This window comes from Ammospiza nelsoni, chromosome 11 (genome assembly GCF_027579445.1).
Source record: "Ammospiza nelsoni isolate bAmmNel1 chromosome 11, bAmmNel1.pri, whole genome shotgun sequence".
Classification (NCBI taxonomy): domain Eukaryota; kingdom Metazoa; phylum Chordata; class Aves; order Passeriformes; family Passerellidae; genus Ammospiza; species Ammospiza nelsoni.
The window spans coordinates 18,851,949-18,873,339 of NC_080643.1; the positions used below are offsets into that span (position 1 = coordinate 18,851,949).

The window sequence follows — 21,391 nt, forward strand, 5'->3', positions numbered from 1 at the left end:
CAGAGAATGAAAACCCTCAGAGCCAGAGGGATGTAGAGATGGAGATGGAGAGCAGAGAATGAAAATCCCAGAGCCTGGGGTATGCAGAGATGGAGATAGAGAGCAAAGATTGAAAACCCCAGAGCCAGAGGGGTGCAGAGATGGAGATGGAGGGCAGAGAATTAAACCCCTCAGAGCCAAAGGGACACAGAGATGGAGAGCAGGGAATGAAAACCCCTCAGAGCCAGCAGGATGCAGGGATGGAGAGCAGGGAATGAAAATCCCAGAGCCAGAGGGGTGCAGAGATGGAGATGGAGAGCAGAGAATGAAAACTCCTCCAAACACAGAGGGATGCAGAAATGGAGAGCAGGCAATGAAAACCCCAGAGGTAGGCAGAGATGGAGAGCAGAGAATGAAACTAAAAACTCAGAGGGATGCAGGGATGGAGAGCAGGGAATGAAAACTCCTCAAAACTCAGAGGGATGCAGGGATGGATATAAGGGAATGAAACCCCTCAGAGCCAGGGGATGCAGGGATGGAGAGCAGAGAGTGCAAACCCCAAAGCCAGAGGGATGCAGAGATGGAGAGCAGAGAATGAAAACCCTCCAAGCACAGAGGGAAGCAGAGATGGAGAGCAGAGAATGAAAACCCCAGAGCCAGGGGGATGCAGAGAGGTAGAGCAGGGAATGAAAACCCCTCAGAGGACAGGGACAGGGATGAGTCACCAGCTTTGCACAATCCCTGCAGTCCCTGCTGCTCACACTCCAAACGGATTGGCACCGCTGCAGCTCCTTTTGTCCCTGTCCCTTCTAGCTCCCCTCTCAGCACAATGAGATTTGTCAGGCCACTCTTTGCTCTGTATTTTTTAGTTCTTTTCTGTTTTTTTTTTTTCTCCCTGCAGGCTTTTCTATACAGTGCCACCTGTGCTGACGTTTTTCTGATTAAAGCAAATTTAGCTCTGGCTATAATAATGAAATCACATGCAGAAGGACTTCTCCAAAAGCAAGGACACCCTCACAACTTGGCTAAGGCAAGACTTTGCATCCTTAGGAATGTAAATTCTGTAGGCCAGAGGAGGGTTTGGGGCTGATAACTTTCATGTCAAGCAGATTTGAGGGCTTTCTTTATATTTTCTATCACAATGAAGACATTTGTGTATGAAAGAATCATGGTTTTAGATGCTAGATTGAGGTAAAGGGTGATGACATTTGGAAGATGATGCTGGCATTATAAAAGAGTGGTAAATAACAGCTAAGTACCCATCTAATATTCTGGTTTGAAAGCCAGTGGGATCTGAAGGACACTTGGGATTTGCAGGGAATACATTTTGGTGGCATTCTGCTTTGTAGCCAGGAGAGCTCTGAGCACAGAGATCACCTTGTCCCACACAAGATGAACAATACAAACTTTACAATAGAAACTTCACAATAGAGACTTCACAATGCAAACTTCACAATATAAACTTCACAATATAAACTTCACAATATAAACTTTACAATATAAACTTTATAAATATGAACTCTGGGAGAGGGAGCTGAGAACAACACCTGCCGCTCCAGGGGCTGGAGCAGGAATAAATAGGAATAAACAGGAATAATAATAATAAGAAGAATAACAGCAATAATAATAATAGTAATATTAATAGTAATAATAATAATAATAATGAATAAACAGGAATAAGAATGAGAATAAGAACAAGAATAAGAATAAGAATAAGAATAAGAATAAGAATAAGAATAAGAATAAGAAGCAGCTCCTGCCTGCTCTGCTTCCAGGGCTGTGTGTGAGCTCCTTGGGACAGGGATCCCACTGGAACAGGCTGGGAAATTTGGGCAGGGAAGGAGGGAATCAGCCCATTTTTAGTGGCTGTGCAGGGAGGGACAGACAATTCCTGCAGCTGTGGAATCCCAAATCTGGAGCCTGGCACTGAAGCCGTGACAGAAATTGTGTTTGGGGGGAGCTCAGAGTAAGGAATGGCCTCTCTGCTGTGGAAATTCTCCTTTTTCATCCCGGGGAAGGTAAAACAAACCTCCCCAGAGCCACGGGAGTGATGAAAATAGAGGAGATCCTCTTTGGATCACTGATGCCTGCCAGAACGCTGGCAGCTCTGCCAGGCCTCAGAACCCTCAGTTCTATCAACACTCAGCAATAGAAATAAATATATTATAAAATAATAAATATCAAAAATATATAAAATATAAAATAATAAATATCAAAATAATAAAGTCCCTGAAAAAGTGCTGCTTTACTGGGGACGTGTGGGACTTTAAAACACAAGTTATGAGAAGGAAGGCTCACAAAGCCAAATGCCCCTCTATTTTCTTATTTTGTTTCGAAAATTCTGTTCCCCCCAATGCTGTGCTATAGAATCCTTTCTCTATTCCGCATTCTCATTTGCTGTAAATTAAATTCTCATCAAATTACAGAGTTGATAATAAATATACCACTGAGAGTTACTATTTTCAGCACCCGGGTCAGCAACAGTGAGTTCTGTTAAGAGCATTTTTGTGTTCCTATATTAACTACCTGCATTCAGATTTTCATTCATCATTCTACCCCCATGACCTTGAGCAATCAGGAATATTTTTCATGTGGAATACACATTCATTGTGTAAAGGATTGGGAATTTCATGGAATATTTTAAAAAGGGCTCTTCATGCTGGGCAAACTTTATTTTTTGTGTTCTGAGAGTCTCTCAGGCCTGTGGTAACTTCTGCTGTGTGTTGATAAAGGAAGAGAATAATTTTAGTTTTGTGTATTTCCTAATCAAACCTTGTATTGATTTTTTTTTTCCAGCTGAGAAATCCTTTCTTTTTTTTGGTAGTAATGTAATTTTTTCTTAACTGAGAGAGGAATTTGTGTAGAGGGAAATAAATTGTTTTACCTAAGAGTAAGTTTTCCTACAGGCCCTTTCTTGTTCCCCTGAATCTCTAAAACTGCCATTTTAAAGATTTATTTTTGTGTTCTGTTAAATGACCTGTAATTTTGCAGTGATTTTTCTGCCCTATCTACTTTTAATTTATTAATTTATAGTTAGATAAAATGCTAAAAATTAAATAAGAAAACATTAGCATATTCCTTTTTTAGTCTGGTATTTCTCAGAGTAAGGCATGTTGATATCATGCTTAGGAACTAGGTTATGAAAATTGGTTTTTATTGAACTGAAATTTGTAAATATTATTTAATTATTCATTATTACTTTATTATTTAATATAATTTATTAATTCATTATTTATTATATAATTTTATAGTATATTGTTATTTATATTATTTATAAAATCTATAGATTTTATTTATAAATAATAAAATTATCTTTATACATAATTTATAAAAAGTAAATAATTTATTTATTCTTTATAAATAAATAAATAATCTTACAATTATATAATATATATTTTCATATATTTTTGTATATTTTATCTAAAATATATAGTTTATTTTTTATAATATTAAAATATATTTTATTTATATAAATATTTTATATATAAATAAAAATTTATATATAAAAGGGATTTAAATACATACAATATATATTTTTTTTCATTGATCTGAAGATACAAAAATATATAAAGATCCTTTCTATACATGTATCTATTTAAAAATTAAAAGTAATTACTAACAGGGTGTAGAGCTTCATTATTTATGGAGAATTACAAATTGCACCAAAGTGGATTTTGTGGATCCATTTCTGTGCCTCTTTGAGGTCACCCACCACTGTTGCCATTTCAGGTGTGAGGTGTCCTTACCTGTCCCTGCCTTCCTGCTGCTCCACTGAGTGCGCAAATGTTCTTGGGCAGCAAGAAAAATCCCTTTTCAGTCTGTTTTGTTCTCCTGCTCCTTTTCTTCCCAGCTCCTTCCTCCTCCTCCTCCTCTTCATGCCGTCACTATCACGCTGTGGATAATTCCACAAATTGTCCCTGTGCCCTGTTCATTCTGGGGTGAATTCCATTGGGAATGAGAAGCCCAGGAGAGGTGCAATTAAGCTTGGTGCAGAAAACTCTAAATCCTTGGAACAACAGCTTTGAAAATCGTAAATCCTCATCATTGTGGGTATTTATTGTGTGGCTTTGCTGGGAGGCTGAGCAGCAGACCATGGAGGGTTTGTTCCACTGTGCCCACTTACCCCTCTTTTTGTTGTTTTTTAAATTAGCTTTAATTTTTTAAAGCTTTTGCAAACAAATCATGACCCCAGTTCTCCCTTCAAATAAATCAGGTTTCCCCTCCTTTGAGGGGAGTCAAAAGCACACAACAAAAATATAGGCTCATGTGTCTGTTTTCTTTAAAATACACGTTTCCTCTTAAAATGTAGGGATCTCTGATGCCAATCTTGTGATTCTTACCAGGCCTGTGAGTCAGATTTTTTAATTATTTCTTTTTGTATTCGAAGTTTTTGCTCTAACAGCTTTTGCCTGCCCACAGACTCGCTCCCATCTGTTCAGGTTAATGTGCTCAGAAAGGAGCATATTGCAGAGTTTGAGGGAGGAATTTCATCTCAAGACACCACTAGTCCTTGGAGTCTGCTTAAACTTGGTTGCCAGGACTACTCCATCCAAGGCAAATAGGATAAATAATCTGAGATTGTCTTGCAGGAAAATGAGAGCTGTAGCTTGCCTACAGAATGAGAAAAAAAAGAAGATATGTGTGATAATGAAATGGAAACCTTGGATAAACATTGGGATTGAGAAGGGTTCCAGCTCTCAACTCTTAAGTATGTGAGAGGGAAGAAGGGAAAAGGAGTAAGAAACTGTGAATCCAGGCATGAGACAGAAAGTTGTGACACCTTTTAGTGGGGGATAGTACCAAAACAAGCCCTCAGCAAAGTCTGAACCAAGCGATGCCCCAGATTAATCAAAGTATCACAACATTGTGGGTTGGAATTAAGCCCTTAAAACACTGCTTGCCTCAAGCTGTCAATCCAGGAAAGAGGCTCAAAATGTGGGATGCACACAAGTAGGGAAAGGATGACATGTTGCAGCCTTGACCTGCTGCCTTTGGAGATGATTTCTGAAAAGCTGTAATTCAGAAAAGTTCCTGAATGTCACTGTGATATTTTCTGAAAAATCCCTTTGCCAGGATTTCTTCTCCTGGCAAGATGAGAAGCCTCATCTTCTCCATGTTCTGTTGCTTTGGAATGTGATTTGGAGAATTGTTTACCCAGCATGTGAATTGTTTTTAATTAATGGCCAATCCCAGCCAGCTGTGTTGGACTCTGAGTCTGTCATGGGTTTTTATTATTCATTCTTTTCCAGCCTTCTGAATGTATCCTTTCTCTTTCTTTGTGGTGTTTTCTGAGACCTCCATCATTGAGGAATTGAGAATCTGACTCCATGTTCTTAGAAGGCTAATTTATTATTTTATGATCTATATTATATAAAAGAATGTTATACTAAATATTAAACGATACTAAAGAATAGAGAAAGGATATAGACAGAAGGCTAGAAGATAATAACGAAAACTCGTGACTCTTTCCAGAGTCTTGGCACAGCATGACCATGATTGGCCAATAAGTAAAAACAATTTACATGAAACCAATCAAACAAGCACCTGTTGGATAAACAATCTCCAACCACATTCCAAAGCAGCAAAACACAGGAGAAGCAAATGAGACAATATTGTTGTCCTTTTTCTCTGAGGCTTCTCAGCTTCTCAAGAGAAACTCCTGGGCAAAGGGATTTTTCCAGAAAATATGACAGTGACAAAAGTCAATACCAAACGCTCCAAATTATCCCTTCTCCAAGATCTAAGAGCAGAAAACAGCCCCATTTCTGCCTGATAAAGTGTTTCTGAGGTGTTTTTCCAGATGGGAATTGTGTCTGAATGTGCAACAATGCTCCTCTGGTTCCTGTCGGGGCCGCCAGGGAGATAACACAGCTTTGGGCAGAGCTGCTCCCCTCCATCTGTTCCTCCCTGAGCTGGACACGGGGGCTCTGGATAGTTTGGGACACACTGTCCTGCCATGAGGAGGAGTAGGTGCTGGGGATAATTTAGGGGAAATTTAAGGAGGGAAGATGGAGAGGAACAGGGGTACAGCCATTTGTTGGAATAGAATTATTTATTTTTACTTAGAGAAGGGGAAACTGAGAGGTGTTTTAAAAACCTCTATTCTTTTTATTTTCATGTGATGGGTGAGACAATATAGATGTAATTCATGTTATTACAATTAGAAGTTAACTATTTCCTAATTATAATATTTTATAAGCAATTTTTGTCTTATTAGTTTTTGTCACACTCTACTGTAAATGTTTTAAAGTTAGTTATCTAAAATTAATTTTTATGGGTCTTACTATAACATAATATATAGTTCTATTTCTCTAAAGTATCCAGTCTTATTTGCAAGGCCATCTTTTGAAACTTTTTTCCAGTTCTATTTCTCTCTCAACAATATTTGTCTTAATCTATAGTATTTCTACTAGATTATTTGTCTTAATCTAGTATTTCTAGGTCAGTATTTTTTATCTTAAGGTTTGTATACAAATGTATGGTATGTGAGTCTTCTGTCAGGCTTTGAGAATTTCCTACAAATCCATTTCCCACATTTCCCCCTCTCTCTTGAGTAGAAAAAAAGGTTTTTATGGTTTTGTTTATTGATTGTTTCATATAGTGACGTATATAAGGTATTATTATTAATATTGTTATTATAATAATGTAATTAATTACTATATTATAGTAATTAATAATTATTATAGCAATTATTAAGCATTAATTACTATAGTATGCCATTATTACTATATAAGCCATCAATGTGTCACTGTCCCCAGCTGTCCTGGCTGTCACTGAGGGCTGCTGGCAAGATGAGGACACTTAAAATTAAGAATTAGTCTCTTACAAATGATGGAAACTGGGTAACTTTGCTGAATTCTTTATTGCCTGTGTAGATACCTAATGACCATGTTTCCTCTTCTTTCTTTGGGATGAGTGATGCAAAAAAATCCTCATGAACTGAGTTTCCCCATTTTCTTTGTCTGTTTTCAGCATCTAGACCTGTCTTGTGTTCATTTCTGAGCACAAGGCTCCACTTTGCTTTCCCTCCACCTTTCCCTGCCCAATGTGGAGTTTTCCCTGCCCAATATGGAATTTTTTCCTGCCCAATGTGAGTTTTTCCTGGAGCTCAGTAATGGGGACCAGGCTCTCCACACCTGGCATAACTTAAAAAGTGAGATTTACTCTGATGGAATTAAGAAAACTTTAGGGAATCTAATCTAATTTATATAATTTCATGAAATTATTGTTCATGAATGGCTTTTTTCATATATTTTTGAATTTTTCAGTCTCTCAAACTGAGGTAAAATGTAGAAGCAGAGGGCAGAGATGGATTTTGGTCAGTGCCAGCTCTGTACCCGTGTGTCTTGTGGAAGCCTCACTGCAGCTTGGATTGTGATGAATTCTTTTGCCTAATTTTGATCTAAAATCCAGTTGAGAAAATACCTGAGCTCCTTCCTTTCCCTCTGAAACCTTGCAGAATCAGAGCTCAATGGTGAATAGATGGAAATTACTGCTCAAATTTTCTTTGGTTGCTCTGATTTTATTTACAGTGATTAATATTTTGGTTTAAAATTAAACCACCATTGCTTTTTAATTAGCAATTAGATGGACAAATGGGTGAAAGCCCTGCAGATTTGGGTGGTTTTGGCAGTGATTTCGAGGAGCTGCAGCTCCCGGCAGATGGCAGTGCTGGACTGGATGGAGCTGGGACCTGCTCTCCTCCAGCCTGGCAAGGGGCAGGAGCTCAAACTCGCTCCAAAAATTGGTTATTCCCTAAAAACACACCTGGCAGCAATGGATCTTGGTTTGCTCTGCTTCCCTTTCCTGGAAAAGAGGCGGCCTCCGCACCCCAGTGAGTCTGAAATGGCTGGAGGTGCAAACTCATCTAAAGAAATGCAGGATTTCTGTCTTGGGTGATCCTGGTGGAGCTGACAGAATGTGAAATGCATTTAGGAGAAACGCCCGTAAACACAAAAACCTTTTTTAAAAGTCTCAAAGATTTGCTTTGGTTTCCCTTAATTCTTCAAAAAGGAATCTGCCTTTTTTTTCCCTTCACAATCAGTGCATATTATGGCTGGATTATCAAAAAAAAAAAAAAAAAAAAAAAGAGATCCACTAATAAGAAATCTTAAAAATAGCCTCAAAATAAAACATAGTAATACTTCAGATTCTGTCTGCAACTCAACAGGGCAATTTTTATTGTTTTTAATTAGCTGCTGGGTGGTGGAACAGGGTAATTAATTAATAAGAATGGAGAAACTCAGAGTGCAGGAGCTTGCAATGAAGTTAATGAGTGCAATGCTCACCAGGTGTGTTCTGGTTGCTATGGGAAATAGGGGCTGGTTCAAAAAGTCATAAAAACTACTGGGGGTAAGAAAGAGAAGAGGTGAAAATATAGAAAATCTTGACTTCATAAGTAGTCAGAAAGATTCATGGACTTGCTGTTAAAAAAAAATAATGGCCGTGTCTGTGAATCCTTGTGAATTTTCTTTTGCTTGTGCTGTTGGGATCTTGGGCATTACTTGCTCATTTTGTGCGCTCTAGTTTCTCCCCTGCTCACAAATGAGAAAGAGAAGGATTTGAGAGGGAACTGGCAGAGTGCCATTGTGTGGGAGTTTGATAGGAGAGCTGCCTGGGATCAGTGTCTGCTGGAGCTGCACTAATTTGTGTGGAGGCAGTAGCAAAGCAGGCTGACAGCAGCAGCCTTCCCTTCTCTAAACTTGCAGGATGGACACCCTGGGTCTGCAGCTCCAAGAGCTTTTCAACACATCCTGGATTTGTGTCCCAGCAGGATTACTGTGGAATAATCAGGAACACATTCTCCCTCTGAGGGCTGTTATTGTTTACTGGCTGGGAGGATCCTGCTTGCCCAGAGTCATAAATTCACAAGTGAAAATATTTACCAGTAACCAACCCAGCCTGGGCTCTTACATAACCAGGGCTGCTCTGGGGGGCTCTGCCAAATGGCAGCTCCTCCATGGGAAAGGCATTCCCACCCCTTCTCCTGAGGGGCCAGAGGCTGCAGCCTTGGCGGTGACCAAGGAGGGGACCACAGCCCTGTGCAGCTCCTGGGGGACCATGGGTGAATCCCACAGGATGGGGTGGGCTGGCTCCAGTTCGTCTCCTCGGGGACCATGGGTGAATCCCAGAGAATGAGCTGAGTGGGAGCACTTCACCTCCTAGGGCATCCTGGCTGCATCACCCAGGATGAGGTTGGTTCCAGTTCATCCCCTGGGGGACCATGAGTGAATCCCACAGGATGAGATTGGTAGGTCCAGTTCATCTCCTCAGGGACCTTGGGTGAATCCCACAGGATGAGCTGGGCTGGTTCCAGTTCATCTCCTGGGGCACCATGGGTGAATCCCACAGGATGACATGGACAGGGTCCAGTTCATCACAGGTGAATCCCACAGGATGGAGTAGGTGGGACCAGTTCATCTCCTCAGGGACCATGGGTGAATCCCCCAGAATGAGCTGAATGGGACCAGTTCATCTCCTGGGGGGCCATGAGTGAATCCCACAGAATGAGGTGCCTTGGGACCAGTTCACCTCTTCAGGGAACATGGGTCAGTCCCAGAGGATGGGGTAGGTAGGTGGGTCCAGTTCAACTCCTGGGCACCTGGGTGAATCCCAAAGGATGAGCTGGGCTGGATCCAGCTCCTCTCCTGGGGGGCCATGGGTCAATCCCACAGAATGAGGTGGGCTAGGTCCAGATCATCTCCTGGGCACCCTGGGTGAATCCCACAGGATGAGGTGGATAAATCCAGTTCATCTTCAGGGGAACCATGGTGTACCCCAAGGACGGGGAGAGCGGGTGCTGTTCATCTCCAGGGAACCCTGGGTACATCCCCCAGGATGAGGTTGGTTCCAGTTCATCTCCTCAGGGACCCTGGGTGAATCCCACAGGATAAGGTGGGTTGGTTCCAGTTCACCTCCTAGGCACCCTGGGTGCATCCCCCAGGATCAGGTTGGTTCAGGTTCACCTCCTGGGGCACCACTGGTGAATCCCACAGGATGAGCTGGGCTGGCTCCAGTTCATCCCCTGGGCACCCTGGGCTCAGGGCTGTGTGAAATTCACCCAGGCAGAGCTCAGCCACACTCAAATCTCTGAGATTTCGGAACAGGCTTTGCTGTTGTGTGCAAAAATACGCAGAGAGGTCCTGTTCTCACCCCTGTAGGCACAGGGGGAATTAATGCTGTGGCTCTGAATCCTGCAATTATGTAATTATTGCACCGTGGGGCTGTGTGTCAGGAGAGAATGCTTGTCTGCATCTCAGTTGCTTCATGCCTCTTACACTGCCATGTTTTGGCAGTAAATCTCAGATCCGACAACATTTAGCTGTGCAAAAAAAAAAAAAAAAAAAAAATAAAAAGAGGGAAGGGGAAGGGCAGATTTGGAACCCCAGGCTGTGTTCAGCACTGCCCCTGCTCCTCTCAGCTGGGAGGGCTCAGGGTGACACTGCTGCATCCCCAAACCCCAAACCCCTGGTGCTCCCTGCTCCCCCACTGCAGAGCTGGACGTGCCCCGAGTGCTGCGGATCTTGGCTGGGAAATTCTGCACCAAATCCTTGGGAGGGTGTGGAGCCTGTCTGATTCCAGTGGTTGTTAAGCTCTGAAAACTTGGCTTGTTTTTGCTGTGCAAATGATGAGGAGGGTGTGAGCCATGGTGGGAATTTGTATTATTTAATGGCATAGTTACACCAAAATGAGCGTGCCTCTCTCTGGCAGAGATTTTCTGGTTTTAATTCAGCTCCTGATCAGATGCACCATGAGCAAATCAAGTGTCTGCACAGCTGCCTGTCACACACCACTGTCAGCAAAGCCCTTTCCATCTCTGCTGGCTTCTCCTTTGTCACAGCATCCTCACCTTGGGCTTCTCTTTTACAGATTCCAGCAGATTTTCCTGGCTTTGAGCTTTATGGGCTGTTCCTGTGCAGGACTTTTTAAAATCCATTTTCCCAAGGTCAGGCTCACCTGGGGCAGGGATATAATGTCATGTCTGGAGCAATACTTGGATGCCAGTTTATTGTGTAAAACACAGCTCACAAACCAGCAGTACTGGAAAAATTCTGTTGTTCCCTAATCAGTAGTGAGAAGTTGAAAAAAACTTCAAAACACAGGCCCTTGGTTATTTGGCTTTTTAGAGAATATTGAAATCAATAAACCAAGCATGGGTTTTTGAAGTACAGACAAAATGATGTGATTGTATTTCAAGGTGTAATATTGAACTACAAGGTGGTGGGTTTAGTTCTCTAACACACTTGGGAAACCAAAAAACCATGAAAAGGTGATACTGGCAAAAACATTTTCTGCTTTCTTGGTACCCATTTGCACAGAGAATTATCTGTACAATGTAATTCCCGTGGCTACTGGAATGTGAGAATTGTGGGGTAATTGAGTTTTTGTGGCAGCATTCTGGACTTTTCTCTGGAAATGCATGTCTCTGAGGCTCATTCTTCATCAGAACTGATAAATTCTTTTTGTTTTCTGCTGAGCACAGTGTGTGAAATCCTCCTTCACTCAAGAAGGGGAAACTGCACTGGAAGTACCACCCAGATCCACATTTAGAGTCACAGGAGACTCATGAAACCAATGGAAACTCTGGGTATGAGTGAGAAAAAAGCCCACCTTGAAATATTCATTAATTCACCTGCAAGTAGCAGAGTATCACAGACAACATCAGCAATTAGCAATAATTTAATCCATGGGGATGGCAGTGATTAATTTCACTATGATTTTTGCTAATGCTGCATGAAACACATCAAGAATGTTCTGACTGCTCTGTTAATGTGCTTTTTCTGGTAGATTTAAGCAATTTGTGAGTTAGGTTCATGCCTTTGGTGCCTATCACCCATCCCTGAGCACAGACAGGCACTGAAATATTCCAAATATTTCCATGCACCCCCTCCCTGTGACAGCTGCCCAAGAGGGGCTGACACCTGGGCAGGTCCCTTAGAGCAGGAAATTCAGGACTTTGACCATGGATCTGTTTCCCAGTGGTTGGAAACCATTTTTGGCCAATCTCATCTGCATTTCTTCCTACAGGAGAGGGCAGCAAAAGCCATGAACTCCTTTCCTTCCTCAGAAACCAAGATGAGGTTTTCTGATTGATCCACTAAAAAAAAAAAAAAAAAAAAAAAACAAAAAACAGGGCAGCACGTGATTGTATTGAGTATAAACATAAAAACATAAATTTCAGCTGCATGACAAAGAAAATTGAAACATAAAATGCTGTTTTACATCAATTATTTGGGCTTTTTGTTCAAATGTGGCCTGAGGTGTTCCTGTAATGTGATGTTAGTGGCAGTGCATGACTTGCATCAGTGCATGACTTGCATCTTCCCCCTCTTTCTTTCCTCCCTTTGAGTAGTTCATTCAGAGCCTCAGAGAGGTTTTTAAGATGCAGTTTCTGTGTTAAATTCAGTATCCTCAAATGTGAAAATTCAAACATTGTTTGCAGTGCAACATGTTGTATATGGAGTGACACTGTCATCTCTCCAGGCATAAATTACTCAAATTTACCTCAGAGTCTCACATCTTCCTGAGAAACATCTGAAACATCGTGAACAACTTGGTATAAATAGAAAAATTAAAATCAGATGCATTTCTGATGAAAAAATGGACTGGTTTCAGTCTCAGAGGCTCTTTCACTCCATGCTGGTTTATCTGGCTTTTCAAATGTTGCCAGAAATTATCTGTAAAGTCCTCAGGTTCACTGGATTTTCTTTACCTCAATAAGAAAAAATAAACTAACCTACCTTTTGCTTATCTTCCTAGCTGGTTTGGATTTTCTCTGTCACAAGCTATTCCCAGGGGCTGCACTGTGGGACAGTTTTGCCATTTACTCAAGTTGATGTGCCTTCCTTTCTGAACAAGATTGCTCAATAACTGTTTTTTGCTCTTTTATCTTGCTTATCAGCAGATGAAATGGAAAGGATGGACTACTTAGTTGGTAGGGAAATGCCATAATTTGTTACTTTATCTTGGATTATTTGCTCCAGGAGATAAGGAGTTCAGGGCAGAAGGTGCAGATTGAGGCTTGAACAGCAATAAAAGCTGGATTCAGAGCTGTAATATTTCGTAATTTGGCTGGCAGTGTTTTCCTGTAGAAAAGTTGGAACTTTCTGTTCATCTCATGAGTACAAAATATTTTTATGACCCCAGCCCTGGGAAAGTGTAGTAGCAGCCCTAATGAGTCTAACAGATTTGGAAAAGGTTAGAATATGTTGCATCACATATTGGGTCTTCTGCTGGTGAGGGAATGAACATTTTAAAATACCCATTTGTCATCCCTTTGCAAAAAAAAAAAAAAAAAAAAAAAAAAAGGAGCTCCCAGGAGTTACATCGTGACCGTAAATCTTGCAGAGAAGAAATGGGCTAATGGTAAATATTACATAATGGGAGGTGTGGGATTTTGAGACATTACCAGCAAGGCAGACTTGGTGTTTGGGCATGAAAGAGGGCTTGTTTCACCTTGAGTGGGCAGAAAATGAGGCATTTTTAGTTGAGCATGCTGTTTGAAAGACCCAGAAAATCTCAGTTCAGGAGTAGGAGGCACTTTCTGCTGCATTGCATCCCCAGTGAAAACACTGCTCAGGCACAGACAGAAACCCTCCAGAATAAAAAGGATTGGAAGGATAAAAAGTGGAAAGAATAAAATGTCTCTGTTTAGTTGAAATGATCAGAGTAGAGGGGGTTTGATGCATTCCAAGGGATGGGAGAAGTTGGAAAGGAAAGGAAAGGAAAGGAAAGGAAAGGAAAGGAAAGGAAAGGAAAGGAAAGGAAAGGAAAGGAAAGGAAAGGAAAGGAAAGGAAAGGAAAGGAAAGGAAAGGAAAGGAAAGGAAAGGAAAGGAAAGGAAAGGAAAGGAAAGGAAAGGAAAGGAAAGGAAAGGAAAGGAAAGGAAAGGAAAGGGGACTGGCAATGAATTAGGAGAATAAAAGAGGGATTGAGGTGGAGGTTATGGAAGCCTCTGAAGGTGCCACAAATAAAGTTGTTGCGAAAAAACTCCCTACCTTTCTAGCAAGAACTGTGTGAAGCCCAGACAGGGAAATGGAATAATTGCTGCTTAATAAAATTGTGTTCTTTATTTCTAGCTAGGCTATGGGTTATTTTTAAGTGAGTTTTTAGAGGTGGATTTCTTTGGGCAGGGAAATCCTCCACTGGGGAGTGTTTACTGTGGTTTTTCAGGAGTGTGGCCAAGAGAAGGGAGTGGGGAAGGGGATGAGGGTGCTGACAGGACCCTCATGCTTGGGTTGGGTTCTAAGCAAGTTTTAAACAAAGTTTTTTGCTCCAGGCTGCAGAGGGGAGGGCAGGGAATCCCTGCAGAGGAGGAGCAGGGGCTCCTGCAGGGCTCTCCTGCTCTGCTCAGTGTGAGCTCTGGGGTGGCTGTGCCCTCCTGTGTGCAGTTTTATCTTCTTTTTTTTTTGCCAGGGATGGGATTAAATGTGTGAGATGGAATTTCTTGTTGGGACTCAGGTGTTTATTAGTTTTATCTATGTCACAGTCTCACAAACCCTGAGTTCTACAGCACTTCAACAAACTAAAAATGGAGTCGTGTCTCTCTCTCTACAAGGCCTTTTAAGCCTAAACTGTCCAATTAAGAAATGACACCTAAATTATTTTTGCTTTTAACGCAATAACCAAACACGCATGGCCTGCAATGGGGAATTTTTATCCAATTACACAAAACCATCGAGGCCCATGGAGAAGAAGGTGAAGAAGAAGGTGAAGAAGATGAAGAAGAAGGAACAGGCTCCAACCTAAAACTTCCATCTTGCTTTATATATATTACTATATTTTAAACCCTTAAACTCTGAGTTTTCCATCCTGTGATATTACACACTTTTATTTAAATTCCACGCCCACAATCCCAGTTCTATCATTTAATTTTATCCCAGCTCTATCAATCAATTTTGGAAGCTCCTCCACGGCCTCAGGTCAGTGCAGTGTTCTGGGGGTCAGTGCCTGGCAGCACAGAAAGTCTGAAATTCTCATTTTCCAGGGTTCCAACACTGGTGTTCCTCTACAAATGGGCAGCTCAGAGGTGCAGAAATCCTGGCAGAATTCACTGGGACAGCGCCATGGGCAGCCCAGCTGGGAGGGCAGTGCTGAGATGCACCAGGACAGCAATCCTTGCCTTTGTTCCCAGTAATTCTCTTTCCGTGTGTTATGATTGACAGCTCTGGTACAGAAATATTTGATGCAGAGATTTCAGGTACAGAGACACCATGAAAGCTCAGACATATTGGCACAAACAGCTTTTTTTTGTTGTTGTTTTTTATCAGCATTTTATTTTCCCCTTCAAAATGATGGAGTGAGAGTGAAGAAGTGCATCGGTCATGTCCTACCTGCCATGCTGGGGAAAAAATGTATGAAATAAATCAAATTTCAGTCGGTATTTCTGTGAATTGTCACCTCCTGGGGTGGGGATTGAGATGCACCAGGACAGGAATCCTTGCTTTGTTCCCAATAATTCTCTTTCTATCTGTTATGATTGACAACTCTGGTATAGAAATATTTGATGCAGTGATTTCAGACACCATGAAACCTCAGACATATTGGCAGAAACACCTTTTTTTGTTGTTGTTGCTTTTTATCAGCAGTTTATTTTCCCCTTCAAAATGATGGATGAAGAAGTGCATCACTCATGTCCTAGCTGGCGTGCTGGGCAAAAAAATGTACTAAATAAATCAAATTTCAGTTGGTGTTTCTGTGAATTGTCACCTCCTGGGGTGGGTGACTGTGTCCTTGCCATGGAGAGGGCATTGCACCCAGCTGGGTGATGAGCAGCAAAGCAGAACTGTGAGCCGTGGAAGCTTCTGGAATCACCTGTGCTGTCCCAGGCCAGGAAAGGCACTGCTGTGCAGATTTACAGTTAAATGCAGATTGTCATTAATGTGATGGAGCCCAGCCCAGCAGGGAGCACTGCCAGAGCCAAAAGTCGCTCAGAGTCACACGTCTGGTGCGTTCTGACATTTATTTTGTGCTGCTGGCTGCTGCTCCTGAGGCAATCTCTGTCTGAGGCAATACCTGCAGAAAACATCACTGTTTGAGGGGAGAGTGAAAGAGGGGCTGGGGCAGGGGCCAGGGGTGGAACTGCACTGTGCAGACACAAAAAGAACGTGATTTAAACCCAGACGGCTCTTCGCAGAGTCTCAGTAACATTTAGGAATATCAAGGCCTTTCAGAGTCAGGTTTTAAGCAGGATTATTTTTAGTTCCATATCAGCCTTTTTTTTTGCAGAAATGTGGAACAAGTAAATAAAGGAAAGCCTTAAATCACTGTGGTTAATTCTATTTAAGCATGATAACCTCATCAGGGGTGAGTTACCCAAAGGAAGCCCAGCAAATGGTGGTGCTGTCAGCTGTAGAGCACAAGGATGCTGACACAGAAATCCCCCCTGGTGTCAGTGGGATGGGGTTTAATTCCCATAAAATGAAAATGCTGTGCAGATCTTATCGTGCACTGGTTTTGTTAACAGCAGCTTGTGGTCTTCCTGTGTTTACAAAAGTCTTTTTTAATTGAGCTAAAGAACAAATGATTTCTAAGCCCATTTGAACTTGAAGACTGGGCTCAACTTGAAATCTTAACTTGAAGACAAAATTTTGTTTCTCTTCATCTTTTTCTGGCCTATCACTGAGACACTTTTAAATTCCATGGAATTCTGGCTGGGTCTGTGTCATTTGTCAGTATCTTTACAGGGAGTTCACTGATAATTCCAGTAAATTATTTGGGAATAGTCTGCATATTTATATTTATATTTATATTTATATTTATATTTATATTTATATTTATATTTATATTTATATTTATATTTATATTTATATTTATATTTATATTTATATTTATATTTATATTTATATTTATATTTATATTTGCAGTAAATTATTTGAAAATAATTCTATATATAAAAATATATATTATAATTATTATAAATTTATTTATTTATTAAAATAAACTATTCCCACTAAATTATTTTGAAATACTATATATATATATGCATATAGATATATGCGTACAGAATAATTGGGAATATTCTGCATATATATATGCACATATATACATGATATATATAAACACATAATATTTGGGAATATTCTCTCTATATATGCACACACCTATATATGATATATACATATAGAATATTTGGGAATGTTTTGTATATATATATGCACACACACACATATATTTGATATACCCATATAGAATATTTTTGAATATTCTGTATATATATACACACACATATGTATATGATATATGCATATAGAGCATTTGGGAATATTCTGTATATATATATATATATATATATATATATATATATATATATATATGTAGTTATATAGTTATATATATATATTTATATATATATTGTTATATATATATAGAAGAAATGTGAATATATATACATATATATGATATATGAATATAGAATATTTGTGAATATTCTGTATATATGCACACACAAATATATATATGTATATATGTGTGTTCATATATATATATTTTAAACCAGGTTGGTCTCATGGCATAGTAAGATACTGTGGAACTGTAGGTAGACGCTGTGTAGCTGAATAAGGAAATAAATCAGATTTATTATTTATATATTTGAAACTCTTTTAATGCTTCTGCCTCACTGCTTGTCCTTGGCAAAGTTCAGTGAGTGCAGCGAGTTCAGGCTGCCTCTGTGGCAGCTGCATATTCTCTGCTGGTTTCATTTTAAATATGAATTGTGCAGCGAGAAATGCATCAATATTTCAGGTGTTCTGAGCAGCCTCTGTGGGCAGCATCCCTTCCCCAGCTCTCTGCTCTCTCTGCAGCCTTTGGAAAGTGGTGGAGTTTCAGGTGGATGATTTATGATTTTCTTCCTCTTCTTCTTTACCTACAATGCAGAAACCATCCACACAGCAGACCAGTGTCACTGTAAGCACCCCTGGTTTGGGGTGTGTTTGGTTTTTAGTGCTCACCTCACCCTCCCCAAAGCCCTGTCCTGGACAGCTCTGGAGCTCTTACAGCCATCCCACACCCTGTGCCAACAGGAATGAGCCTCAACAGGAATCTGAGACTGCAACTGAGGGGAATTCTGTAAATAAATAACACCAAACAATTGCATTCCTCAGCTGCCCTCAGAAAAAAATAAAATCAGTTACCATAAGCATGTAATGAATGTCATTATGACAGGACTGCCTCTTTCTTTTATTGCAAATGGGGAATAATTCAGGCAGGGAATGGCTGGATTTCCAAGGCAGAGCAAATAAAATTAAAACTAGGTTCTGTTTCACAATAACCACATGCTAACTAATGCTTAGACTTTGTTATGAAATGTTCAAGCAATGAAACTCTCAGTCGTTCTTCAGAGATACCTGTGGAATTTTTGGTGGTTTTTGGGTTAGGGTCGGGATTAAATGTGTAAAATGGTACCCCTTGTTTGGATTTAGATGCTTATTAGTTTTATTTATATTATAGTTTTACAAATTGTGAGTTTTATAGTACTTTGATAAACTAAAAATGGTGTTGCACTTTTATAAGGCTTTTTAGGGATGAACAGTTTAATTAAGAAATTACACCTAAATTATTTTCATTTTTAACTTAATAACTAATTACTCATGGTTTGCAATGTGGATTTTTTAATCTAATTACACAATACTACTTAAACTTATAAAGAAGAAGGATTAATTTTTAAAACTTTTATCTTTATTTATATATATTATCATATTTTCAAACTTTAAACTCTAAGTTTTCTACTGTGTGATATTACACACTTTTATTTACTCTACACACCCACAATCCTAGTTCTATCATTTAATTTTGAAGCTTTCTCCATGGCCTCAGGTCCGTGCAGTGTTCTCCTGGGGTCAGTCAGCACAGAAAGTCTGAAATTCCCAGGAACCAGGGAATGCCAACAGATACCAAGATAAATTCCTGCAGTCTGTGGCTCAACATTTGGAGAATATTGTGGAATATTATACATTTTCATGAAAGTTGTTGGCTAAAGCTGCTGCAAAATTGATTTTCTTGAAATGATTGAATGTCGGGTTTGTTTTCAAGCCTCAGATTGCTTAACTCCAGTCCTCACTACTCCTGTTTATTTTCAAAGCTGAAGTCATTTGTTGAAACGTGAATCATGCCAGAGCTTAGCTCTTTGGAGATTGCCTCATGTTTGAGCAGAGAGACTGAATTTAGAGTAATAGCATCTCACTAATTAACAGCTAATGAGTGTTTTGGTTATCTCACCAACACATTCTTGCAGTAAAGAGCAGCAGGGTCAGTCCTGGGCTCTCTGTGCTTTCCCAGCTCCATTCCTTCTCTCAGAGCTGCCAGTTCCTGAGATGTGTTAGGGCAGCTTTAGGGGGAGTTTTAATCTCTGCATAATTACCATTTAAATTTGAAGAAACTGAGTATTTAAACTGGTTTTCCAGGAGGCAGCTTCACCATAATGTGGCCAAGACAATTGTATTTCAATTAAATGTATCATGTGATGTCCCAATAATGCACTTCCCTCACCTGTTTCTGCACCAGACATAAAACCCAGGAGCTCATCCTGCTCCCAGCTGTTGAATTCTTGGGGACCAGAACTGGAGTTTGAAGTGTTTTTTGCAGTGGTGAATGTTTAGTTTTCCAGAGGGGCATTAAAGCTAAAGTCTGTTGATGTGAGTTGGGTGCAGACCCCTGATTATGGGAACCTTCCTCCAGCTCAAATCTCCTGGTTTGTCCCAAAAAACACATCCAGAATCCCCAAAGCTTCCAAGGGGTGATGCTCACATTCCTCTTAAGTGATTCCAAAGCAAATTTGGAAAGATAAACAAGTGATTAATGGTATTTCTGTAAATTAGGTTCATGTTTAACTTCTACTTTTAGTATGGGCATAAATATTTGGTAACACTAAGCTGAGTGTGCACCTCCTAGACCAGAACAATGGATTTCAAACTTCATCTTTCCTGTGTATTTATTGCAATAATACAGTTAAAAAAAATAATAATACAAATGCTTTTTTCTTTTTTTCTTCTCTCCCATTCCATGTTTATACAGAATTAATGGTTGGGCAATATTTTATTGTGTGATTTCAGTATAAACACTTCTACCATCCATTATCCACATCCTTAAGAAATTTCTTTAAGAAATACCCTTATTGTTTATGAAATGCTGCCCAAGGCAGCATTCACATTTGATTATTAAGAAATTTTGTTTTTCCACTGTTCAAACCAATGGTGAAATTCTTCTAGATCACAGCAGAAATACATTATTAATATATGTATTGCTATTGCTTTCATTGGGGAGGTAGATTTCATGTAACACAGCAGCATTTTGTTAGATGAAATGCACTAGATGCATTTTGTTAGATGCATTTTGTTTGAAATGCACAAAGCTGCTCTTCTTTAACACTTGAGGTGATGTTCTGTGCTGTTCAGTTTTTGAATTGTGCAATAATTTTTTCCTTGCACAAGAAAAAAGCAGGGAAGGCACCCTAAGCTTTGGCTTGAGGAAAGGAAATGCAGAGAGGCTGATCCCATGTTCCTTCAACAAGATCAGTGTCAGAATAATTCCTTTTTATCCACAGATTTATCTTTTTTGTTGAAATTCTCCTTTAGTCCAAAGCAGACACATGCAGCCTGAGGGATACGCGGGATGGATTCCTGCAGGAATGTCTGTTTGCAAGGCCTGGATCAGTGAATTCTGTTTTATCCCAGCAACCCTGGTGCATAACAATTGCCCATAAACTCTCCTTCACATTAATTATTTCATACCAAGTCAGTCTAGAGGAAGGAAAACTGATTAGGAACCCAAGCAGGCACTCAAATATCTGACAACAGCAGTCTCCAGTTCTCTGACACTTTAAAAACAATATAAAGTTTCTAAGCACTGGCTTATTCCCAATAAACCAGTTTCTCTAAATGAAATGTGTGGATAAAAAGGAATGTGAGTTGTTGTCAGGAAGTTGTGCACAGGGAAATGAATTTCCACTGCCGCTGTTGACTTTGAGAGCAAGATTGTACCTGTTTAATAGGATTTATTTTATATTGTTTAACAGCTGTGAAAGGTGTACTTCTGGTGTTTCATCATTTCAGTGCATTTTCACCTCAGTGCTGGAAATCACATCATGCTTTTATTACAAAATATTGTGGGAAGGGGCGAAGAATACAAGGGTGGAAAAGAAGGAGAATTGTGCATGTGCAACAGGTAGATTTAATATAAAATATATTTATTTAATATAAAATATATTTGTGTGTTTTCAGGACATTGAAGGCAATACAGGAAGTTTTCTATAGACACTGATTACAGATAAATACATCCTTGATTTTCTCTCCTTTTTTTTGTTTTTCCCTGCAGGGCCAAGGCTTTTCGCGGAAAAAAGGTCCATGGAGAGTATGACATAAAGGTGGAACAGGTAACTGGCTTAGCCTGAACATTATTTTTGTATCTTTTATATTTAT

At 39.9% G+C, this 21,391-nt stretch overlaps 1 protein-coding gene across 1 annotated transcript in view; it reads left to right on the forward strand.

The window, feature by feature from the left end:
* Window positions 1–21,391, forward strand: part of SYN2 (synapsin II) — a 191,479-nt gene that overhangs the window by 52,770 nt on the left and 117,318 nt on the right. Inside the window, exon 2 of the mRNA XM_059480012.1 lies at window positions 21,288–21,345. Within this exon, the coding sequence (XP_059335995.1) occupies window positions 21,288–21,345 (58 nt within the window). The remainder of the gene's footprint in view (window positions 1–21,287; window positions 21,346–21,391) is intronic.